We start from the raw sequence: 21331 nt of genomic DNA on the forward strand, positions 1-21331 counted from the left end.
ATCTAGCATTGTGACGACAGTCTTTATGGCTGAGGGGTAAAAGGCAATTTTGAGGGATTTTTAAACACAAAATGCACATAATTGAGGGGATAAACAATCTTTCATTTCAGTTTGAAGAATGAAAGCAGTAATCAGGTGTAATTAAAAAAAAAATATAATCTTAATACATAGTGTGTCCCTTGCAGCCAAGCATAAATTAAAAGAAAAAATTAGTGCAAAACTAAGAATTTTAGTACCTGTTCTAATAGTTTTTTTTCTTTTCTTTTTTTTTTTTTAAAAATACAAAATCAAGTCAAATCTGGCACCCTGTGAGATGACCTTTACAGACAGCTCAGACTCCATTTCCTGCTTAATTTACATGTTGTTCACATTGGCAGGAAAACGCGTTTAATTGCAAGCAAGGGGGACTGTCGTTCAGTCGCCCACACTCCAAAAGGCCACAAGCGGTGTAAATAATTCGTTTCCAGCCCAGTTACAGCAAGAGAGACATAAATGGCAACTGATCCACAGAGCAGTGCAGACAGGCTCCAGGCAAACATTGACGCTGAGGGCTTTCAGGAGGTGAGCAAGTAAGGAAGAGACATTCTCATTAAACTCTGATGACAAAAATAAAAATCAGTCTGATTTTTGACTTTTACACTGTCTGTGGTCTGTATTGAGGACAAGTGTCTTTGGAGTAGTGAAAAAAAAAAAAGTCACATTTGTTTAAAAAGCTCAGATGCGTCATGTTCACACCTCAAAACTAAGTAAAATTGAAGTTTGGTCAGGGATATCAGCAACTCCTACTTTCATGAATAAGAGTCAATAATGAAATAAGCACAAAAAGAGCAAGGTCATTTACTACTCCCCCCCCCGGTTCCACGCTAACTTGACTGTGGGACCAACAAATTTATTCTGGCTTATTAGTTTCACTCCTCACCCCTGTAATGCATTTGATGGATTATGTTAACTTCACATGTTTACATTTCCGATGGGACTGTGACATAATCTGTACGCCAACCAAATCCAGAATCAGTTTTGTTGTGTTGCTACAGAAGTGAACTGAGGCGGTGACATTTAGGCCACCAATTCATCCTTCCATGAGCAGGATGGCATGTGGGAGTGGGTCAAAATAAACTCCCACGTGTTCACAGTGATAAAGGAACATGTCACCAAGTATATTTGGAACTATGATATATTTTTACACATTTCTCAATAACCATAGTCTGCCAGGCTCCAGTTATACAAGCGTCTTACTTTCTGCTGTAGAGCTAAGTGTTACCAACACAATCACTTCATTGGTGATTTGAAAGATTTGATATATTTAACTCCAGAAATATCTGGACAGCTACAATTCCCAGCTCTGTATGTCAGCACAATAGATTTAAAACTTAACAAGATGCAGAAAACCTGTTTTGACTCTTTAATGGTCAAAGATTGAGCCAATTTGATGATGGACTCTGAAGCTTCTTGGACACATACCCGACACTGGGCAGGTAGCATCCCAGGAATGTAGTTGCACATTCCAGAGACAGACCTCAACTACTGATGGGTTTATTTGGTAGCAATATGCAGTGTAAACTGTATTACTGATCACTGGAAGGAAGTCACTTTTTCACTACTCTATTAACCAGGATTCTGACAGTGTTTACGAGACATTTCTCATTTTCACAGCTCTGACTTAATCAGTTAAAAGTTCTTAGTAAAGTTAACGGTGAAAGATCAATGAGCTCCAAGTCCAACATTAGCAGCTCAGCTTCACTCATAACAACAAGAATACAGATAAGTGTGCAGGTATAAATGTAACCTGTGTTAACGCGATCTAAGCACAGAACCAACCCAGCTACAGGCTGCAGCACTCTATCAGAAAGTGTCTCCGAAAGAGTGCGGGTGATGAATGTAACCACTCGACGTCACCGATCCTTTTGTTCACAAAGTCGTGCTGTAAAATCTCAAGTTGAGCACATTTGCAATCTTTGTGTTTGAAACCTTTGAGTCCACCAAGGACTAATTTACAAAATGATCTCATCATAAACTTGGAAATAAGGACTCAGGACAGCAAAGCATTCATCAAGGTCAGAGCAAGGGAGCCGAGGTCCGTTTCAAAGATTTCTATAAATGTCCACAGTGCTTGCTGGCCATTAGAAAACTAAAAAGTCTGTCCTACAACAAATGGCTTTTCAGAGCCAGAAAACCACATTCATCTTTTATAGTCTACAGAGTTGGTACATTCTGAAAGTATCCCTTTTGCCCCAATAAAAATTCCTTCAGAACATGCAGTCAAGAGAGGAACCCTCTCTGGGAGGCACGCAGATCATTATCCAAGTCTGTCAAGGAGGAGAAAAAGAAAGAAAAGAAAAAAAAAAAAAAGAAAAAAAAAAAACTTCACGAGAGCACAGTTCACCACAGGGTACAAACCAGTAAGTTTCAAAATAAGGCCATTGCCAGAATTTGTCAAAATGCATATCTAAAAAAAATAATGTAGGATTCGCTCCAAAATGGCATTGATTTTAGAGATAATAGAAGATCAGTCAGCACAAGGATAACTGGAACTAGTAAGCACTGCGGAGGCTTTGAATGGGCATGATATGAACCATACAACAGCCTCATTAGAAAGACAGTGGAGGCCTGTCTATGGGATGCATGGGCATGTGCAGCATCGTACAGATAAGCTGGATGAATTCTGATGTGCATCAGAACATTTAGCTCAGACTCAGCCAAATGCAGTAAAGTAGTTTGGACAGTGCCTCTCAGTACCAGCCGATAACCACCCAAAGACATATAGCAGCTTAAGTGGAATACATTTCTTCAACTACTTGAATTAAAGTTTAGAGTGTGCACTTCAACTCCATCTCGATCATTTCCACTGTGGTGGTGTACAGAGGTAAGATTGGCTAAAGTGTATTTAAGAAAATTCAACAGTTTTCAGAATCTGGCATTAGCTATATTCAAAAGATCTTCATCCAAAGAACACAGATGAGAATTTGTGTGTGGCAAAGGTAAATTACATTTCCTGACATATGCAAAGGTCTGATGACCTGAATGTTTAAATTCAGACTATAATAATCTATTATAGTCTGGGACATTTGGAAACCATTTACTTCAGTGATTCGTAACTGAACAAATCTGGCCACGTGCATTAGTCTTAGTCCTTCACACTTCAAGTTGTTGGCATTGTGACAGCAGAGTGTTTTTCCTCACCACATGAGTTCTCGTCGCTGCCGTCGCTGCAGTCCTCATCTCCGTCACACTGCCACACGGACGGGATGCAGCGACCGTTTCCACACTGAAATTGATTGGCTTCACATTCTGTCTTTGTACCTACAGAGGACAACACAGACAGTTTTTGAGAGAGAGAAGAAGAAAAACAAAAAACAAAACGTGCAAATCATAGTCCCAAATGTTTCCACAAATAATTTGGTGTCTGGGATGTCATTTCCATTTTGTTTTACTTCCATCAAGGTTCGCTCCAGTGCTTAAATCTCCTTTTAAAGAACATTAGTTGGCACATATTTTGGAAATCCACAGTAACTTGTTTCACAATTCAAACTTCAATAACTAAAATGTAACACTAGTATTTCACAAAGAAATGACAATTTCATGTCAACTGGAAAACATGTTCAACAGTAAACTGAGTAGTTGTTGGGCTTTGCAACTATCAGTTTAATTACAGCAACAACTTTGACTCACCGCTTAAGATAACAAATTGTGCTCGTTTTAACTTCACCAATACGCTCCTATTTTGTCTTTAAGTACAGTGGAGCCTATCCTAGCCGTCTTAGGGTGAGAGGCAGGGTACACCCTGGACAGGTCGCCAATCTGTCGCAGGGCACAGACAACCAATCGCACTCACATTCACTACTGCAGGCAATTTAGAGTTACCAATTAACCTATCTCCATTAGGGCTGGGCCATATCACACCGTTCACGGTAATACCAGTATAATGTTGGGCAACGATAGGAAAATGAAATATCGCGATAGAATATGGGTAAAACGTGCATGCGCAGTGACTTTGTTTTCATACACACATGGCGGAAAAAGCATGCCGCGACAGAGAATAAGAAGGGCGAAAGCAGATCGTTAAATGAAACGGATGAACCAGAATTGGTTTGTAAAAATGCTGCAACTTCAGTGGTGTGGAACTGGTTTAGCTTTCGTCCGTCAGATACACAACAAAGCACTAGCATGCTAGCGGGCCGTCGTTATTACCGTGTTTTTGGAAAATACGGCACACTTAAAATCAATCCTTTGATTTTTCTGAAAATCGACAGGTCCCCTTATAATCCCGTGTGCCTTATGTATGAATTCTGGTTGTGTTTACTGACCTCGAAACGATTTTATGTCGTACACGGCGCTCGAAAATCTGTCAAATGTTTCAGTACGACTTTGCTAAGCTACGAAGCCGCACCGCTTGATGGATTGTCGGAGCATTACGGCTATCGTAGGCAGGATGCATTTTGGTTAAACTGTCAGCAAGGAATTTGCATTTACACTGTTAAATTTTTATATAACTTTAATGCACATAAAAAACAGCTGCTTGTTTAAGTGAAAATACGTTTTGGTTTTTTTGCACGAATAAAGTTATGGAGTTGTAAAGTATCTTGTCTAGTGTCAATTATATCGTTATCGCAAATTTTCAAATGTATATCGTGATAAATATTTTTGGTCATATCGCCCTGCTCTAATCCCCATTAACTGCATGTCTGGACTGTGGGAGGAAGCTGGAGTACCCAGAGAGAACCCACGTGAACACTGGGAGAACATGCAAACTCCACACAGAACTCAGGATGTTCTTGCTGTGAGGCAACAGTGCAAACTATCGTCTCAAGGTCAAACCATCACCCAGAAATATGCAGCGAGTAACTTTAAAAATCTGAAATAATGCTACCATGCAGAACTGATTTAATACTATACAAACAGGTTCCCTTTGCTAGTGAAAAAAGGAATATATTAAAAAAAAAAAAACCCACAAGAATATGAAAAATTAACCTTTAAGTAGGGTTAAATTTTGTTAAAACATGGATTTCCCCACAGTGCCTTAACTATAGGAAGCTCTTACGTGCTTGGACTGCTCCAAAACCCACCAGTTCCCCCCACTCTTATCTTGAAAGTATAATGGCTGCAAACCAGCCCCAAGGCATTCTTATCTAGCCCTATAGCCAAGTAGCTATTGTGTTCGGTTCTTTATATCATTCAGATGCTTCCCCTTAGAACATTTCATCCCCATGTTTGACTACAGCTGGTGACTAGTTCTACGCTCCCAGAGGACTGTCCTAACCAGACTCTGAAGCTGACAGCTGCCATCCCCAGTGGCACTCTGAGAAGCAGCTAATATTGCAGTTTTCTGATGTATGACAGTATGATGATCATTCAGTGGAGCCTAAACAGCCAAGATTACCATGTTTACCACATCACTATAATTTAGTAAGGTGGAATAAATAAGTGGGGTGGAAAAAAGAATAAAATAAATTGATGGCTTAACCAGAAGAATGACTCTTAGGTTTCTCCATAAAAAACAGATTCCAATTATGAGTTTTAAAAGTCTACTTGTGTCCTAAATGACAACACAATCCCACTTTCAATACACTGTAATGCACCTACCCACAGCCTGCAATGAGATATCAAAGCCTCTTAAATAGAGACATTAAAATGAAAACCTTAAGCTCATTTTGACACTTCACAAGTAAAACAGACATAAGCAAAGCACCGATTTGCAGACAGTACTGTGCAGTGCAGTCTATTACTAGAGTACTGGAGGCGCTACTCCAGGTCTTAAAATACCACAGTCTGACCTTGCTTTAGTGTGGACTGTCTGCCTGACCAGGTGGATAACTGGAGCACATGATGATCAAAAGCAGCCCAGAGGAAGTCATGGTTCCAACTGAATCTGTATGCCACTGAGGTTAATGAATTTAAAGATGTATTTAAAAAAAAAAAAAAAAAAAAAAAAAAAAGTTTCCCCCCGATAAAACTTGAGATGTGTATAAAACATCAAAAGCACTGCAGGAACGCAAACCAGAATTATAGCCCTGTCAGGCCAGAAAGAGCCTCTAAAAACTGCATTCAGACACTGAAACGCCATCTGAAGGATACTTAAGTGGGTCAGCAGCTCCTCTAGAGAGAAAAAACACCCCACACTGATTTGAACCTGAACAGCTTCAGGCCTTTAGCTGAAGCTGCAACACTTTATTCAAGATCTACATCAATGAAACCATGCCACAGACGTGCTGCAGCCAACACCAACGACTGATATTCAAATGTTTTGTAAGATGACACTTACTTAAAAAAATAAAATAAAAAATGCAAATCTGTCAACTTTAATATGTCACTGCTGGCATCAGGGGGGGGGTCATGACGCGAGCCAGCTTTACACTCTGGCAAGATGAGTCCATTTGATAATTTTCTACAAACAATCACATCCAATTTATGCTTTCACTGATCAGTAGGTATGGGCATTTCAAATTGGACTTCTCTTCATTCTAAACCACTCACGTGACTGCAGAGCTGTGGCAGATTTTTGATGCTTGAGCATTTTCAGCCACACATCTTTGGCTTCTGACATTTCCCACTTATATAGCATATGAAATGGCAAGGCTAAGTACCCAGTAGTTGGTACATTTGTTGAATGTATTATAGCATTATTGTTTTGTTTTGTTTTTTTTTTAATCTAACAAATTCTTCAGAGCTTAATACATCAGCTAAAGTATCCATGTAAGATTTTACAGGGAAAATATTGTAAGTTACAGAGCTTTGACAAGTTATAAAGCACAGGAGGCGGCAGCATTATTTTTTCAGGGATAAACATTTAAGCTTCCTTTAAAAAAAACAAACAAACAAACAAACTCCAACCAAATCAATAATACACCCAAGTAGGAAACAAAACACTTGGGAAGGACATTCTTAATGAGTCAACAGGGTCAAGTTAATCATCAAAGCTCTCCTTTTCACATATATTTTTACAAACACAGCCTTGTAGATTAAGGGTGTGACTAAAGGCTTTATATCCCGAAGTCAAATTTACTCTTGTCAAACCATCTACAGAGATGCTAAACACAAGCACAGCGCTGCACTAACAAAGCAAAGACTTGAACGCTTCATCAGAGCATGCTGTTGATCAGAGTCCAGCAGCTTCACCGCACAGAAAGACGCAAATACACAGCCTGCAGACATCCATCCATCCAAGACTACACCACCTGTACTTACAGAGTGCATTTCATTCATTTTCCATTACATCAGGAAAGTATTTTCACCATATTAAAAATATAAATCATTAATCTAAAGAGACCAAACAATCATTAACCAAGACAGAAATCACAGAAAGGAGGAAATGTTTAGAGAAAAGGTCAGTGGTAAAGGCAAATTATTTTAAACTGCAAACATTAAAAAAAAAAAAAGTATATTTCTCTAATGCAAAACTATTCATAGCAACTGTTTTAATGGTGGAGGGCACTGTGGGAAACTTACAATGAAGTGGATAAGATCCAACAGCTTTAACCTTCATATTACTGAGAGGAGTCAATTATGACTGCAGCCACATTTATACAGGCCATTGTTCCAATTTTTGAATTTTTAAATCATGTTTCCCACTGTGAACCTGACAGGCTACACCATAACTTCACTCATTGATATAGTACGGCTCTTGTTACCATTGCAGGCTTCGATTTTATTAACAGCCTTTATAAGCTTTATTGCTGCAGAAGACTGGGAATTAAGTATCTTTCTCAAAAGTGACAATGAAAAGAGCCCAATTGAAGGAAATCAGTCAGGTTGATGCCTTTAATCAAACTGATTGAAAAAAAAAAACGAAAAAAGGCAATAGATCATTTTATAATGTCTGTAAGAGCGGAAGGAAAATTATAATTTAAAAAATGCTATTTTTAAAAGGATTGATTAAATGACTCCACATGTTATTGTGAATTTGCGTAACTTCTGTAAAACCTTCCCTTATATATCCTCATGGCCACATTTGTCACAAGTTTCATTCGACTTGACAGTGACATATGGACTTGATAACGGGCAAGATGATTAGAAATGATAGGAGACTAAGATTCTGTTCGTATTAAAAAAAGTTACAAGAAGATCCATCCAAAAACATGACTCCTGTCAACATGTTTTGTTTTCTGATGACTTGAGAAAATAAAGTCCGACCATGACAAATACATTTCCTGGAAAAAGGAGAAACTGCTAAATGAGTCAAGCAATTACATAAAGACTTCCCATTTTTAAGATGACCAAAACAAGCAGACAAAGCTGAATAAATAAAGCACTCCGAGAGCCTCACTAACACTCACATTGGATCTGGGAATTCACTGAAGCCTTCAATAAGCACTGCCAAGCAAGAGTGTTGAAGTGTCAATGACAGAAACAAAAAATAAATAAATAAATAAAAAATAAATTAAAAAAAAAGGGGGGGGGGGGGGGGCTTATCCAGCACCTAGTGTTTTCCTTAATCCCTCAGCACTGCAGTGTTTCTGGGAAGACCTTATATTTTATGAAGAAAATTAATAAATTAAACTGTTATGAAGCCAGAGACATTGGCCATCAGCTCAATGAGCAACAGAATCCATTAACAACTGGGTTCAACAACTCCTGACCCATCTCCTGAACATATTCACATCTACGCAAATAAAAATACACAAGCAGATAGAAAGTTATTCATGATTTCTCCAAACTACCAACATGCCAAGAGTCAGTTTTTCTCAGAAGAAAAAATGTCAGGATACTGTGCTGGAAAACCCCAGCAATAGTCATTTAATGCGCCAGTAGTAAGTTAAGCTGAAATATAGTTCATAGAATCATTTTAGTCTATATCATTTTCCTTACTAAGACAATGAAAACCCAGTCCAATGCAAACACGGTCTGGTAAAGCTGCTGTTATAAGTCTACACCTATACACGCTTTGTGAGAGCAGTTTGTGGACAGGTGTGATTGTCAAAGAGTAGCTGAATAGATTTTTCCAGTGAACGTGAAATGTGGCATTTTCGCTTACCCTGACATAATAAATGCATACAAGGCTTGATTTTCAGCGAGTGATTACACATATTGGGCACAGTTTAATCAATTCTGTGCAACTGCAACTACTCTCAGGGCAATTATTACAGCAGTATTTGTATCTGACCAAGAAACGTGAACCAGCAACTTGCAAGTTACTGACCTCCCATGCCACCCCCCAACAATATGACGCACTTTAAGCAACCGCTTTGGCAACATTGGGAAGGGAAAAAACCCTTTTAACAGGAAGAAACCTCAAGCACAACCAGGCACAGGGAGGGGGGTGACCAGTTGGGGTGAGGGGAGGAATGAGGAAACGAGATAAAAACCACAACATTGATATTAGTCACCCATAAGGCTCATTCACAATTCAAATGTAGCCTTGACCTTGTGCACAATGATCACCCTATTGGTTTTCACCCAAATTGCACACAAGTTTCACTAAAATCTGACCCAAGCAGCAACAATTTGTGAATTATGAAATGACAGATGGTTCTTCAGTCCTTCAACCAGATAAGTTAATAACCCTGAGAATGACCCTCACTCCTCAACACAACCCCTACATGGTGAGTGACTTTAGAATAAGCCTACTAGTCCCCTTGGCCTCCAAGTTTCTAACACTGAACACGTACTGTTTATGTCCCCTGAAGTGTCCATCCTTTTACAGTGTTCACCTTCATACTACTCAGCCCAGTTGTTCATGTTTCATTTCAAGGGGAAGGGGAAAAAAAAAAAAAAGAAAAAAAGAAAAAAAAAAAGGGGGGGTTTAGTAGAAAACCCAACCTTGGACAAATAACTGCATATCTGCATGTTACAGGAACAAAAGTCCAGACTCATCACACTGCTGATGTACATTTAATGCTGACTGAGGTAAAGAGTGAGCTCACATAAAGAGACCCTCTGGCACCCAGTAGCTGTTAATTCCAAAACAAATCGCCACCATGTAAACCAGAGAAATCATAAAAGGTCCAGCAGCAACACTGATGCAGCTTTGGCACTTTGAGAGTCACCTCCAATTTCTGTGGGACTCTAAAGTGAATCCAAAAAGAAACCAACAGAAGCCCAAAGCACAGAAATATAAAAAACATGCAGCATTTGCTAGTGTAAACATGAGGTGTAGTAAATGGGGCGCAGCGGCGCATACAAGTAACCATGAAGCCAAGCTGCAGGGAATGGTAAATATATTCCTGTTTTTGGTTTCTTTAAGAGCGTATCCTCCTGGGTTACTATTCCAATATCTACACAGAAAACCATCGACTTGCTGTCTGGAAAACTGCACTTTGATCCACACATCGCAACAACACACCTCAGTAGTAAGCTCGAGTATACAAACCTGTACGAGCTCCTTCTCCCTGCAGTGTCAGATTCAATTTTGAGCTGAGAGTTGAAGCCTGAACCCTCCAGACTGTACAGAGTGAGGACTACCGCTTACAATGACACGAGAAATGTCGCTCTGCTTTAATGTCATTCTTTTTTCACACCTTTACATTAAATATTTTAACATGACTAAAGATCACATTACTTGGCCATGTTTTACAGACTCTGCATACATCAGCTTTTTTTTGAAACCCAACACGTCCAAGAAAAAACAAAACAAAAACCTGGCCTCTTTGATTGTAGTTATTATTTAAATATTGCTGCTGGCCAGCTAGTCTCACTTTCAACCATCTCGTATATAAAAACTTGATTTCTGATTTGCTGTTTACTTTTGTTTGAGCAGCACAGAAGCAGGTTCAGATTGGTCTGTCATTTCCCAGAATACTGGCTCGAACGCACCGACTGCAGTTTTCCACCAAATCGAGTTTAAAAAAAAAAAAAATTAGGCTATAAAGTTCCAGTTGATGCATGCTCTTTTAAGTGTGTGCAGCCACCTCACTCCCACAATATTCACAGGATATTTGGTTAGTAGCAGCACTGGAGTATTTGAACAACCATGATTGAAAATGTTCAACTTCTCAGAACAAGCAGCACGAGCAAAACTTTGGTGTAGTAACAGATTATACCTGGAATACAAGTGTGATTTCTACATAGTTGCCCATCCATAACTCCAAATGGCTCCTGTGACACGACACTGAGCTCAGAGACTGCAGCATAAAATAATTTGAGCCAAATTGAAAAGCTTTTGCTCTGCAAAAGGAAGACTACGCTCACCAGCTGCTGTCCAGCACAACTGAACCCTGTTGAATTAGCACTTACAAAGGCTGCTGGTTACTGTGTTCTGTTATTCATTGTCACAAAACAGACGTGGTATTCTTAATTGAAGAAAAGGACTGATGTGCATGGACACACTGCCACAAACTCTACTGCTCTAATTTTCTGTTGCGCAGCCACTCTCCTCAAATATATTAAAAAAAACTTTTAAAAAGCCCAAACCTAAAAAAAAAAAAAAATATTAATTATTTTATTGATTTTCTAACCTGTCACACTGACCTCGTTTCATGTTTTGTGCAATACAGATATTGGTTGCCACCTTTCTCATTGGTACCCACAGTAATAGATGCTTAAGCAATTTAGATTTTTAATATCGTGTACACCAGTTAACTGAAATGTAGCGATGCCATCTGCCACCATCCAAGTCGGCATTCCTGGAGAAATTAGAGCACTTCTCCCTCTCCATCACTGCGAGGTGGAAAGCATTGTGAACCAGCACTGTTCTGCATTACTGGGCACAGAGCACGAACTGTTTAATGTCTCACTAAACTGTCAAAACTACACTACTTTAAGACTAATTTACAGAATATTCTCTATTACTACTGTGAGAAATATAACCCAACTGTGTCAGCTAAGGATTTTGTAGACTCATTAAAAAAAAATTTAAAAAAAGACTCATTTTAACTAAAGACCTAATTATTTTGGCACACTTTAACTGAAGACATAAGCTTAACACATTTTATTTCTCATGATCTGCTAGTAGTAGTACTCCCCCTAATTTAAACCACAGATTCAACAGGCATGGAGCTGTAATGAACCGTCTCCTGCCCAAAATAGCAGCTCATTGTGTGCTATAGAACCGCTTTCACAGTTGAGGTCATGGTGATGCAGTTTTCCCCAGTAACAGAAACGTTTGCAGTGCTCTCCTCCTCCTCCTGTCCACCTCCCCGCCCACTTCAAGAATCAAGCGCACCCCCACATAGCCACCCCCCCTCTATAGCTGAGGATCTGGGTCTAGCATGGTATCGCAGTAACCATGGAGGGAAAAAAATACATCCATTTTAATCAGGCCAGGGTTGCCGCTGCTGATCTCGCTGTTGCCTAATTTGCGTGGCATCTTGTTCAAATAGGCTCACACGGTCTGTGTGTGTGTGTTCGTTCAGGCCTGGTGAGAAGCTGAGAATGAGACAGTGGTGGTGGTGGTGCTGGTGGGTGTATTGTGTGTGGAGTGTGTGCGCATTACAAGCACTTCTGATTCACCAGTTTTCCCCCAAAGGCCATTTTTCCACAGCAGGCTAGAATTCAAGGAATGCATCTCTTTCAATAACTAGGAGTCGTTTCATGATTACATTTAATATTTCGTGCACAGGTTAATTTTATTTATACATCGCCAGCTCACAACCACCATTTTATGGAGCCTTTTTATTATAAATCTCTACAATAGAGAGAACCCCAACCATCAAACAACTGATGGAAGGAGAAGCTCCCTTTAACAGGAAGAGAGCGCCAGCAGAACCAGGCTCAGGGAGGGGCAGTCACCAGTGGAGGGCGTGAAGCACAGAAAATATTGCCTTTTTTTCTTCTAATGTTAAACACACATTTAAAAAACAATAGATAAATAAAAATATAAGTAATTGGGGCCAAAAAGGAAATCCTAAACTTTCTTCAACAAGCACCAACCAAAGAAGATATAAACCAACCAAGTAGTGTCTAAAAGCTGCACTACTAATGGTCAGGAGGGGGCAACTGCTCTTACTTTTTTTTGCCTGTTTTATTTTCTCTTTTTATGACTTGTAATCTTATGTGCAGCACTTTGTGATTCTGTCTTGAAAGGTGCTATATAAATAAAAATTTATTTATTTATTATTACTGCAAAAAAATTAATTAAAAAAAAACAAGACTATGGGGGAAAAAAGCCCTCACCTTACTCTGACCTCAGTTGACATTGAGCTCATGAGCTCGAGCAGCAGTCGCAGTCTTAGAGTAAAGCACTAAGTTTATTTTCTAAATTCTGGTCAATATTAGAGCCAGTAAGGAGAATTATGAGGGTAAGTCCACTGCCTAACTACTTTTCACTCAAATGGTTAACCAGTGATTGTGCTGCATCCACAATTTCAAAGAGCTTGCTGAAAGGATTATCTCTCGATTGGCCTGGGAATTCCTTAGGGATCTCCAGGAGGAAAGTGTTGCGTGAAGGAAGGACTGGAAGAAAGTCTGGAAAACCCTGATGTTCCCACAACATGACTTCAGATAAGTGGATAAAACTGATCAAAAGATACACATGGGGTTTTTTAGGCTTCTTAAAGGGACTGATACATTTATAAATTACTGAATTCTTAAAATAACTTTACAAAAATGCTCTACTACAATGTAGCCATTTTCACACAAAATCACTAGTTTGATAGATTCAACCGTGCAATAACCCCTACAGCACAGCATTTAATGCTTTTCTTTATTATACATAATGGTGAATCTGGGTCTGTTGAGCAAACTAAAGATGTAACTGATCAGTGCATTTCACTTCGTGTTCGAGTTTCTACCAGTGTGCTGCATACTGCCAGGCCTAAGGGACTAACACAGAGAATTTTCAATTTGTAAGACATGTCTATAGACACAAGTTAGAGTACAATGTTACCAAAACTGCACATGTGATACTGCAGCTGCTCAATTCTGTAAAGGTAACGGTATTGTTCAACACCCGACCCTGGGGTTAGGATAGGAAACAACTGATGTCATCCAACAGTCATGAAGCTTAATGCAAGTTGCATGAGGACAATGAGATGCCATCTTTGAGCAAGTGGCATGAAGGCAAAAATATAGGACAAACATCTTGTTTTCCTGGACTTGAGACTTTACAGCCTTAAATAAAAGCACTTTAAATAGTTTAAGAACATGATGTGATGCCATAAAGACCTGTTAGAAGTTGGGGGCGGGGGGCAAGTTCAAAAGCTAATGAAAGCATCAATATTCACGTCCCCCACATGTTTAAATGTTAATTGCAAGATTGACTATGTCATGTTGTTATTAGCTGTTAATAGCTTGTGTGTGCTTCTGATTAGCTTACCACATTACTAGGACAAAGTTTGGGGTTTGGGCAGGTTTCAGACAAGTTTTAGGCCTTTGGAAATGAATCATTTAGGGGTTCCTCCCCGATTCCTAAACTTTGCTTGTAAATGACTAAACTTAGCATTTTGCTAGTAATGCCATAGTTCATAGGTGTCAAACTCTGGCCCGCGGGCCAAATTTGGCCCGCAGCCTAATTACATTTGTCCCGCGAAGCCATACCAAATTACAATTAAAGCTGGCCTACTGGTATTATACAGCTAATATATATATTGTTTAGTATTAAGCTTTGCTTGTTCCAGATTCAGTTTTTCAGCAAAACTTGTTTGAGTCCATAAGAAAAGATTCATTCTTATATCTGGAGGAAGATTTATTTATTTTTTTCTATAAATATTAACGTTAGCCTGCGACTTTGTTCCAGTTTTGAATTTTGGCCCACTGTGTATTTGAGTTTGACACCCCTGCCATAGTTGCTGAAAACTTTAAAAGCATCCTGAAACCTGTAACCAGATAGTATGTGTTGACAAGGCTTAGGAAAATCTCCAGTATTGGCTGCAACATTGTGCTAAAACCAAGCTATCCACAGTGCACAATTATGAGAAAAGAAACTAATCATTGACAGTACTCACATATACCGACATGTGGACCAGGTCCAGAGTCATGTATGCGCCTCAGTTTAGTTTGGATGGATGCATGAAACAAACTCTAGCAGTACTGAAGCACTTTTATAATAACCTACTTTCAGCTGCTCCGTTATTCCCAAAACAATCCCAAAGGGACTTCAGTCTTCTCTCAAGATCAAGTTGGTAATCTTTCTTTTGTTAGGGGCGAACGTGGCTCAAGAGTTGGCCGTTCGTCTTGTAATCAGAAGGTTGCTGGTTTGAGCCCCGGCTCGGACAGTCTCAGTCATGTGTCCTTGGGAAAGACACTTCACCTGTTGCCTACTGGTGGTGGTCAGAGGGCCTGGTGGCACCAGTGTCCGGCAGCCTCGCCTCTGTCAGTGCGCCCCAGGGCACCAGTGTGTGAATGGGTGAATGACTGAATGTAGTGTAAAGCGCTTTGGGGTCCTTAGGGACTAAGTAAAGTGCTATACAAATACAGGCCATTTACCATTTTCTTAGGCCAGTGGTTCTTAACCTTGTTGGAGGTACCGAACCCCACCAGTTTCATATGCGCATTCACTGAACCCCTCTTTACTGAAAAATAAAATATGTTTTTTTACTGGTGCACAAAATGAGCCGTGCATGTGACGGCGGAAGCTCTGCCGAACCCCTGAGACCGACTCACCGAACCCCTAGGGTTCGATCGAACCCAGGTTAAGAACCACTGTCTTAGGCAAATGTGATAACCATTAGACTATGAAGTCATCCTAATCAAGGAAAAAAAATACAAGCTATGTTCTGGATTTTGCATTTTGAGGCTTCATCACAGCTGCTGCCATGCTACACTGATGACACTAGAATATTACTTAAACATTAACAAACCTCCAAAAGTCACACAGCAAGCCATGTTATTTGGCAGCCAATTCCATTAAAAATGCTCCAAGCAGCATGAAGTTCAGTGGCCCTAATTAGATGAAGTGAGGCCCTGTAACAGACAATCTGTTACAAAAGCCTGTGTTGGGACACCTGATAGATGAGTTATTAAAAATATAATGAAAAATAAATAAATCACCTTCTCTAGCAGTTATTAAAGGGGGGAAATCCACCAATAGAGACCAAAATCAATATGCTTAATTCCTCAACGTTTTAGCACTTCATATTTTCAGTCACAGATGTTGCCAAAAAATGGATGCGTTTACTATTTATGGAAAGCCATATATAAATTCTAGAAGTCCCTCTACATCTATGCGTCAATCTTTACATTGATACAGTTTAGATTAGAGAGGATCGATGTATGACTATGGTTCTGAGGTAATTAAATGCAGTTAAAAGCTCATTCTAATTAGCCCCTTGTCTGTATCCATATATGTAAAAGTATCCATGTGATACAATGTTTTAAAAAAATATAACTTAGCAGGTGCATCACAGAATTTAAGTGAGGGGTTTGTCTGACATACAAATATTTCTCCCAAAAAAGTTGCTCATATATTTGAGTGTATGCAGCCCAGTTGTGCTTACATAGTCCACCTCCACATGCCCATTTCTGAACCCGAAACAAACAAAAGCCCTGCAACTTTTTAACTTTTGATTGTTGCTATGCTCTGAACTTGTAACCGACACTCCGTGACATTTTCTGTTAATCTGCAGACCAGAGCGCTTTCTCCATTCCACAACCAATCATGAAAATCATCAACAGCTGCAACCCCAGTGCGCACAGCTCTCCAAGTACCACCAGCTGCTAACGGCTCGAGCTTGGCCACTTTGCTCTTAATTGGGCCTTCACTGGGATCCCCTGCAGTACGTAATTTGCGCCCCCCCAAAAAAAAAATAAATAAAAATTCCGTCAACTGCTGATACCCTTTCCCTAAACTGCGGGGCTGCTTACTACCCTTATTTGTGGCTTTTTCTCTCCGTGTTAACGCACTGTGTCCATCCTTTTCAGCCTACCCACCCCCTTTCCCCAGTCCGCTTCCACTTTATGAATAAATAAATAAATTACGAAGCTCGATGGGGGTGGAGATGACAGGAGAAAATCCCAACAGTGTAAGTAAAGGAGAAATCAGGACGACAAGGGTTTACAATTTGAATGGCTGCGGGTCTTCAGGGCTAAATTAAATGACCGTGGGGCTAATTGGCCATCAACGAGCAGCGCTGAACCCCCTCCCTTTAGTTTCCAATAATAAATAGAGCTAAAATAATGCAGATTCAGATTCATTTAAAGCACGTATTTCTCATTTTGTCCCCTTAAGAAGGACGCAGTTTGAGAGCTTTCCTCGATTAGAAGCGCCAGGGCTTGAGTGGCCCAAGGTGCAGCCAAGCACGGGCTTTTCTTCAAGGAGCAGCCAAGACAGGTGTGCAGCTCCGTTTCAGGTTAGCTAACCTCACCGCACAGGGTGCGCGTTTCGCCGGTACGGTGACTCCAAACGCGCGCGCGCACACACACGCACACACAAAAGAAATGGTGGCTCGGGACTTACCGTGAACGTTAACGAAGCGTTGGAGACATATTAGCATCGGCAGCAGAAGGATCCCCTGTGTGGACGTAACCATCTCTGGCAGTGCGAAAAAAAAAAAAAAAAAAAAAGCGTGCGGCTGCTAGCTGGGCTACCTCAACACTGCCCGTCTTCCCTGTCGCGCGCTGGCCTGCTTTGCTCTCTGATTTTGCCGGTTCACACGCAAGCCACACATGCGCACACAAAGAATAAGTAGAGTAGAGCAGAAGGGCCGCTTTTGCCTGCCGACGCCACACAGACCTGAGTCCGGCCGAGGAGAGAGGAGCGCTGAGAATAAGACACGGAGGCGTCCGCCGCGCACACCACGTGTCTTTTGATCTCCTTCTACAACCGCGAGCCGTGCGGGCTCGCGTCTTGTCCTATCAAGGCTAAATCCATTTCCCCAAATTGACGGTAACGAGCGGAGACCGGTCAGGTCGTTAGGTATTGGTGCCACAGCTGAGGAGGATTTTTTTTCCTCCTTCAATACGTCTTCGGCACATTGTTAACCCTTCGCTACCCACATGAAGTAATAAAACAATAAAGCACATTTTATATGGCAGGAAACACTTCAAAGAAACTGGTAACTGTGTATCATAACACAGCAGTTCTATCTTAAATCAAAGATAAATTAAGACACAGTTGGCTTCTTCAATATCCATTATGAATATATTTTTGCATATACTTCAAACATAAGGGCAGTAACTATGACTGCGATACTTATATACAGCAAACGTGCTGTATATAAGCTTTGTTTTCACACTTAAAGAGGTAAAATTATTATTGTTCTTATTATTAATGGTAAGTGAAATCTGTGAAACAGCATAATCAAAATTGCACATCCTCATTGGTGTGACATGGCATAGGTGGGTGGGGCTAGCATCAAACATGAAGAAACTATAGGCTGAGATGTCATCAGCCTGAGTAGTGTCTGTCATGTGGCCGTATCAAAGATAAAGGGCAAACCACTTAGGGAAACATGAGTTTGATCTACTCCTGCAAGAAAAGCAGTAAAAATAAATAAATAAATAAAATTAATGTGAGGTTATGATGTGTCTGTTTATGAATCTAGTTCTCATTTACATTGATTTTAGAAGATTGGGCATGTGTTAAATGGTCTTGTACTAGAATAGAATATGTTATGTTTATGTTCTGTATTCTCTAGATCAGGGATGTCAAACTGTAGGGCACATACTTTTATCTTTAATGGACTACAACAATGGAGCTCCACTTCTTAGTTTAACTACACATTCAATCTCTGAGATGTCCTAATATTAGAAGAAGTAGTGCAGTTTCATCTCAGTTTTTTTCCGTGATTACGAAATTACGGAAAAAGGTCTGATAGCTCATTGGCCAGGCTATTCTGTCAATATTAAACAGAAAGTTTTTGGTAATTAATTTGGTAGATAGTCAAAAAACATGAATGTACTTTGGTGTCGTATGAAGTGCCATGGTGGAGGTCTTCATCATTAAGAAAATCTATTTAAAAATCTTGTTTTCCAAAGCCATCCAGGGGAGCCAGATTACTGTCTTTGTTGAGACAATTCCTTCCCTTGTGCCTTATGTTTGACACTCCTGGTCCAGATTACTGGCTCCAATATGTTGCACAGACTCTAAATCAACAAGTTAATGTTCATGCGCCAGCCGAATTCTGTGAGAAAGATATTGCTAATTCCACACCACGCCTTGCTAATTTGGAGGATGGGTGGTCACAAGTAGTGCATCTGGGGTTTTTTTTTTCTTTTTATCCAGCCGTCCATCTTCTCCCATGTCACATGGCCAGCAGTCTAAGCAGAAATTCCCAGACCTCCTTCTCCTCAGCCACCACCTCCAGCTCTTCTGGTGGGACCCTGAGGAGTTTACACCAAATCACATAATCTCTTATGTCTCAAGAGACATAATCTCCTGAGTGTTAGGTAGACCTAACACTCAGACATGGCCAAAATGCATAGGAAGTTTTCGGGAAGCATCATTATAAGATCTGCTGAACTGCTGAAATCCTTTGCCTTCACCAGTGAGGGTGGCAACACTTTCCAGCTCACTCCACTGAAAAAGGAGTTGTTGGGATCATGAGGAAAGCAGCTTTATACTATTAATACTATTATAGATTCATTTTTAAACCTTCAACAATGTCAAAGTACAAGGATAAAACAAATTGTGCTATACATGTCCTAAACCTAGACAAAAATGTATCTTGTGTTGGGCTATTTTTTGTGTTCTGTTTTTCATTTTCAGTCTGATTTCATTAAGCTACCAATCCTTTGGATTACTGATAGGGTTATAATACACCTTTTTAGTGGAAAAGTCACAGCGCTCAGTTAAAGAAGCAATGGAAGATTTTTTCAGCTACCAACCCCCACGCGCCGCTGTTGTTTCTCAGTTTAATAGTGCACTTGCACTGCAAAACAAACACAAAAGATCATAAAAGGACTCCAAAGACACATAAAAGGCTCTATTTGTCTGATAGAGACTTAAAATAATGACAAAGAGTCAAAAAAGAAAAGCAAAACAACTCCTCCCTAAAAATCTAAATGATTACATAGAGATATTAAGTAACTATAAACACAGATAAAAGAAGCAATACAACTAATGACTGCAGTATATTACTTTCAGTCTGTACCTTCACAGACATATTTCAGTCTATATATTATCCTGATTAGAAGAAGAAAAAAAGACCTGGGCGATTTTTTTTAATGTATTGATAGGTTCACAAAACAGCAGCCTTGTATTGTGTTCAATATATTTTTCGACTTTATTACCAGTGCAATGAAGTCTGCGGGATATACTCGTGTCCTTTCAGTAAGAAATCACTGCACCATTTGTTTAACAGCGGCCCCTGTGGCCACATGTGGTAATTACAGAACAATGGCGCAAAAAACAAAAAAATCCCAGTATTTCTTTTCAGGACTCTAGCTCTTCCTTGACTATTTTCAAAGAGGAAATAAGGCTTTATCTATAAAACGTGATACATTTGAAGATTATATAAGTACTGAATCCAAATACCCAAATAAGAAAAGCAGGAGTTATCCCATTTACACATTTTTATATGTGGAATGCCTGGAGATCAAATGTGTTATCATTTCAGCACAGAAAGACTGAAATCACCTAGCACCTCAAGAGCACCATGTGTTGGTTTCACTGCCAGTCATTTTGTAAGAGCATATGTCTCACTTTCCAAATACTGAATAACAAATTTCCGAGCCAAATTCAGCTGTAGGTTTTTTTCCTCTCTTAGTCTGATACTATTTCCCCCCCATTTTGATCACCAGGCCTTTGGGATTTCCACAGGGCTGCGTGGTGCCAGGTTTTATAAACTCTCAGAGTTCTTATCACAGGATTGAACCTCATTCTTAGTGATGGCTTTTGGCTGCTGATACACCCCTAGGCTCACTCTGTCCCAGATTTTCACGTCCCCTAAAACACACACGCACGCACGCACGCACGCACGCACACACACACACACACACATACAGAAACCACTGTATAATTCTGTAACAGGAAGTGCTTCTCTCTGATTGTGTCTTTCTTGTAGTGTCGTGTTCAGAATTTTTGGAAAGAATCTCAGGAGAAAGGTTTGTCTTTTAAAAAGGATTTACTTTGCTTTTGGCAGTTGAAATTACAAGTTTACACAGTGCTGTGGACCTGTACGTGAACCAACAGCATGTTTCACAAAAAGGATGACCCTCAAGTGTACAACATTATATAGTGAGACAAAAACATAGATTATAGCGGCTATCTTCCTCCCGCACAGACGTGGCAGTCTTGGTGTCTGCTCCGAAGTATCCTCTTATTTCCGTGACTTCGTCTGGTATCTGCTTCCTCGTCTGTAAGAGACAGAAAAGCAAAACACCTCTCTGCCTAGCCTTGATAATCTAATGTTATTATCCATTGTTCTTCTAGTGATTCAAAGTTGGTTTAGAATATCATGTTCGGGACTCTCTGACCTAGAGAATTATTCTAATCACAATCTATGTGTGTAAGCATGTTTGCAGTTACCCCTCTGCACTCTAAGTCCTTTCCTACAATATATCAGTCCGGACAGTCACGCTGAAC

At 39.9% G+C, this 21331-nt stretch overlaps 1 protein-coding gene across 2 annotated transcripts in view; it reads right to left on the reverse strand.

Moving 5' to 3' along the window:
• Positions 1 to 17759, reverse strand: part of vldlr (very low density lipoprotein receptor) — a 67234-nt gene extending 49475 nt beyond the window's left edge. For both annotated transcript variants that reach the window (XM_084934660.1, XM_084934659.1), the window contains exons 1-2: positions 17264 to 17759; positions 3181 to 3300 (exon numbers count right to left, since the gene is read on the reverse strand). In XM_084934660.1, the coding sequence (XP_084790786.1) occupies positions 3181 to 3300; positions 17264 to 17336 (193 nt within the window). In that variant the 5' untranslated portion in view covers positions 17337 to 17759. The remainder of the gene's footprint in view (positions 1 to 3180; positions 3301 to 17263) is intronic.
• Between the last annotated feature and the right edge of the window lie 3572 nt (positions 17760 to 21331).

The sequence above is a fragment of the Perissodus microlepis genome, chromosome 7 (genome assembly GCF_051167445.1).
Source record: "Perissodus microlepis isolate ML-2025 ecotype Zambia chromosome 7, ASM5116744v1, whole genome shotgun sequence".
NCBI classification, from domain to species: domain Eukaryota; kingdom Metazoa; phylum Chordata; class Actinopteri; order Cichliformes; family Cichlidae; genus Perissodus; species Perissodus microlepis.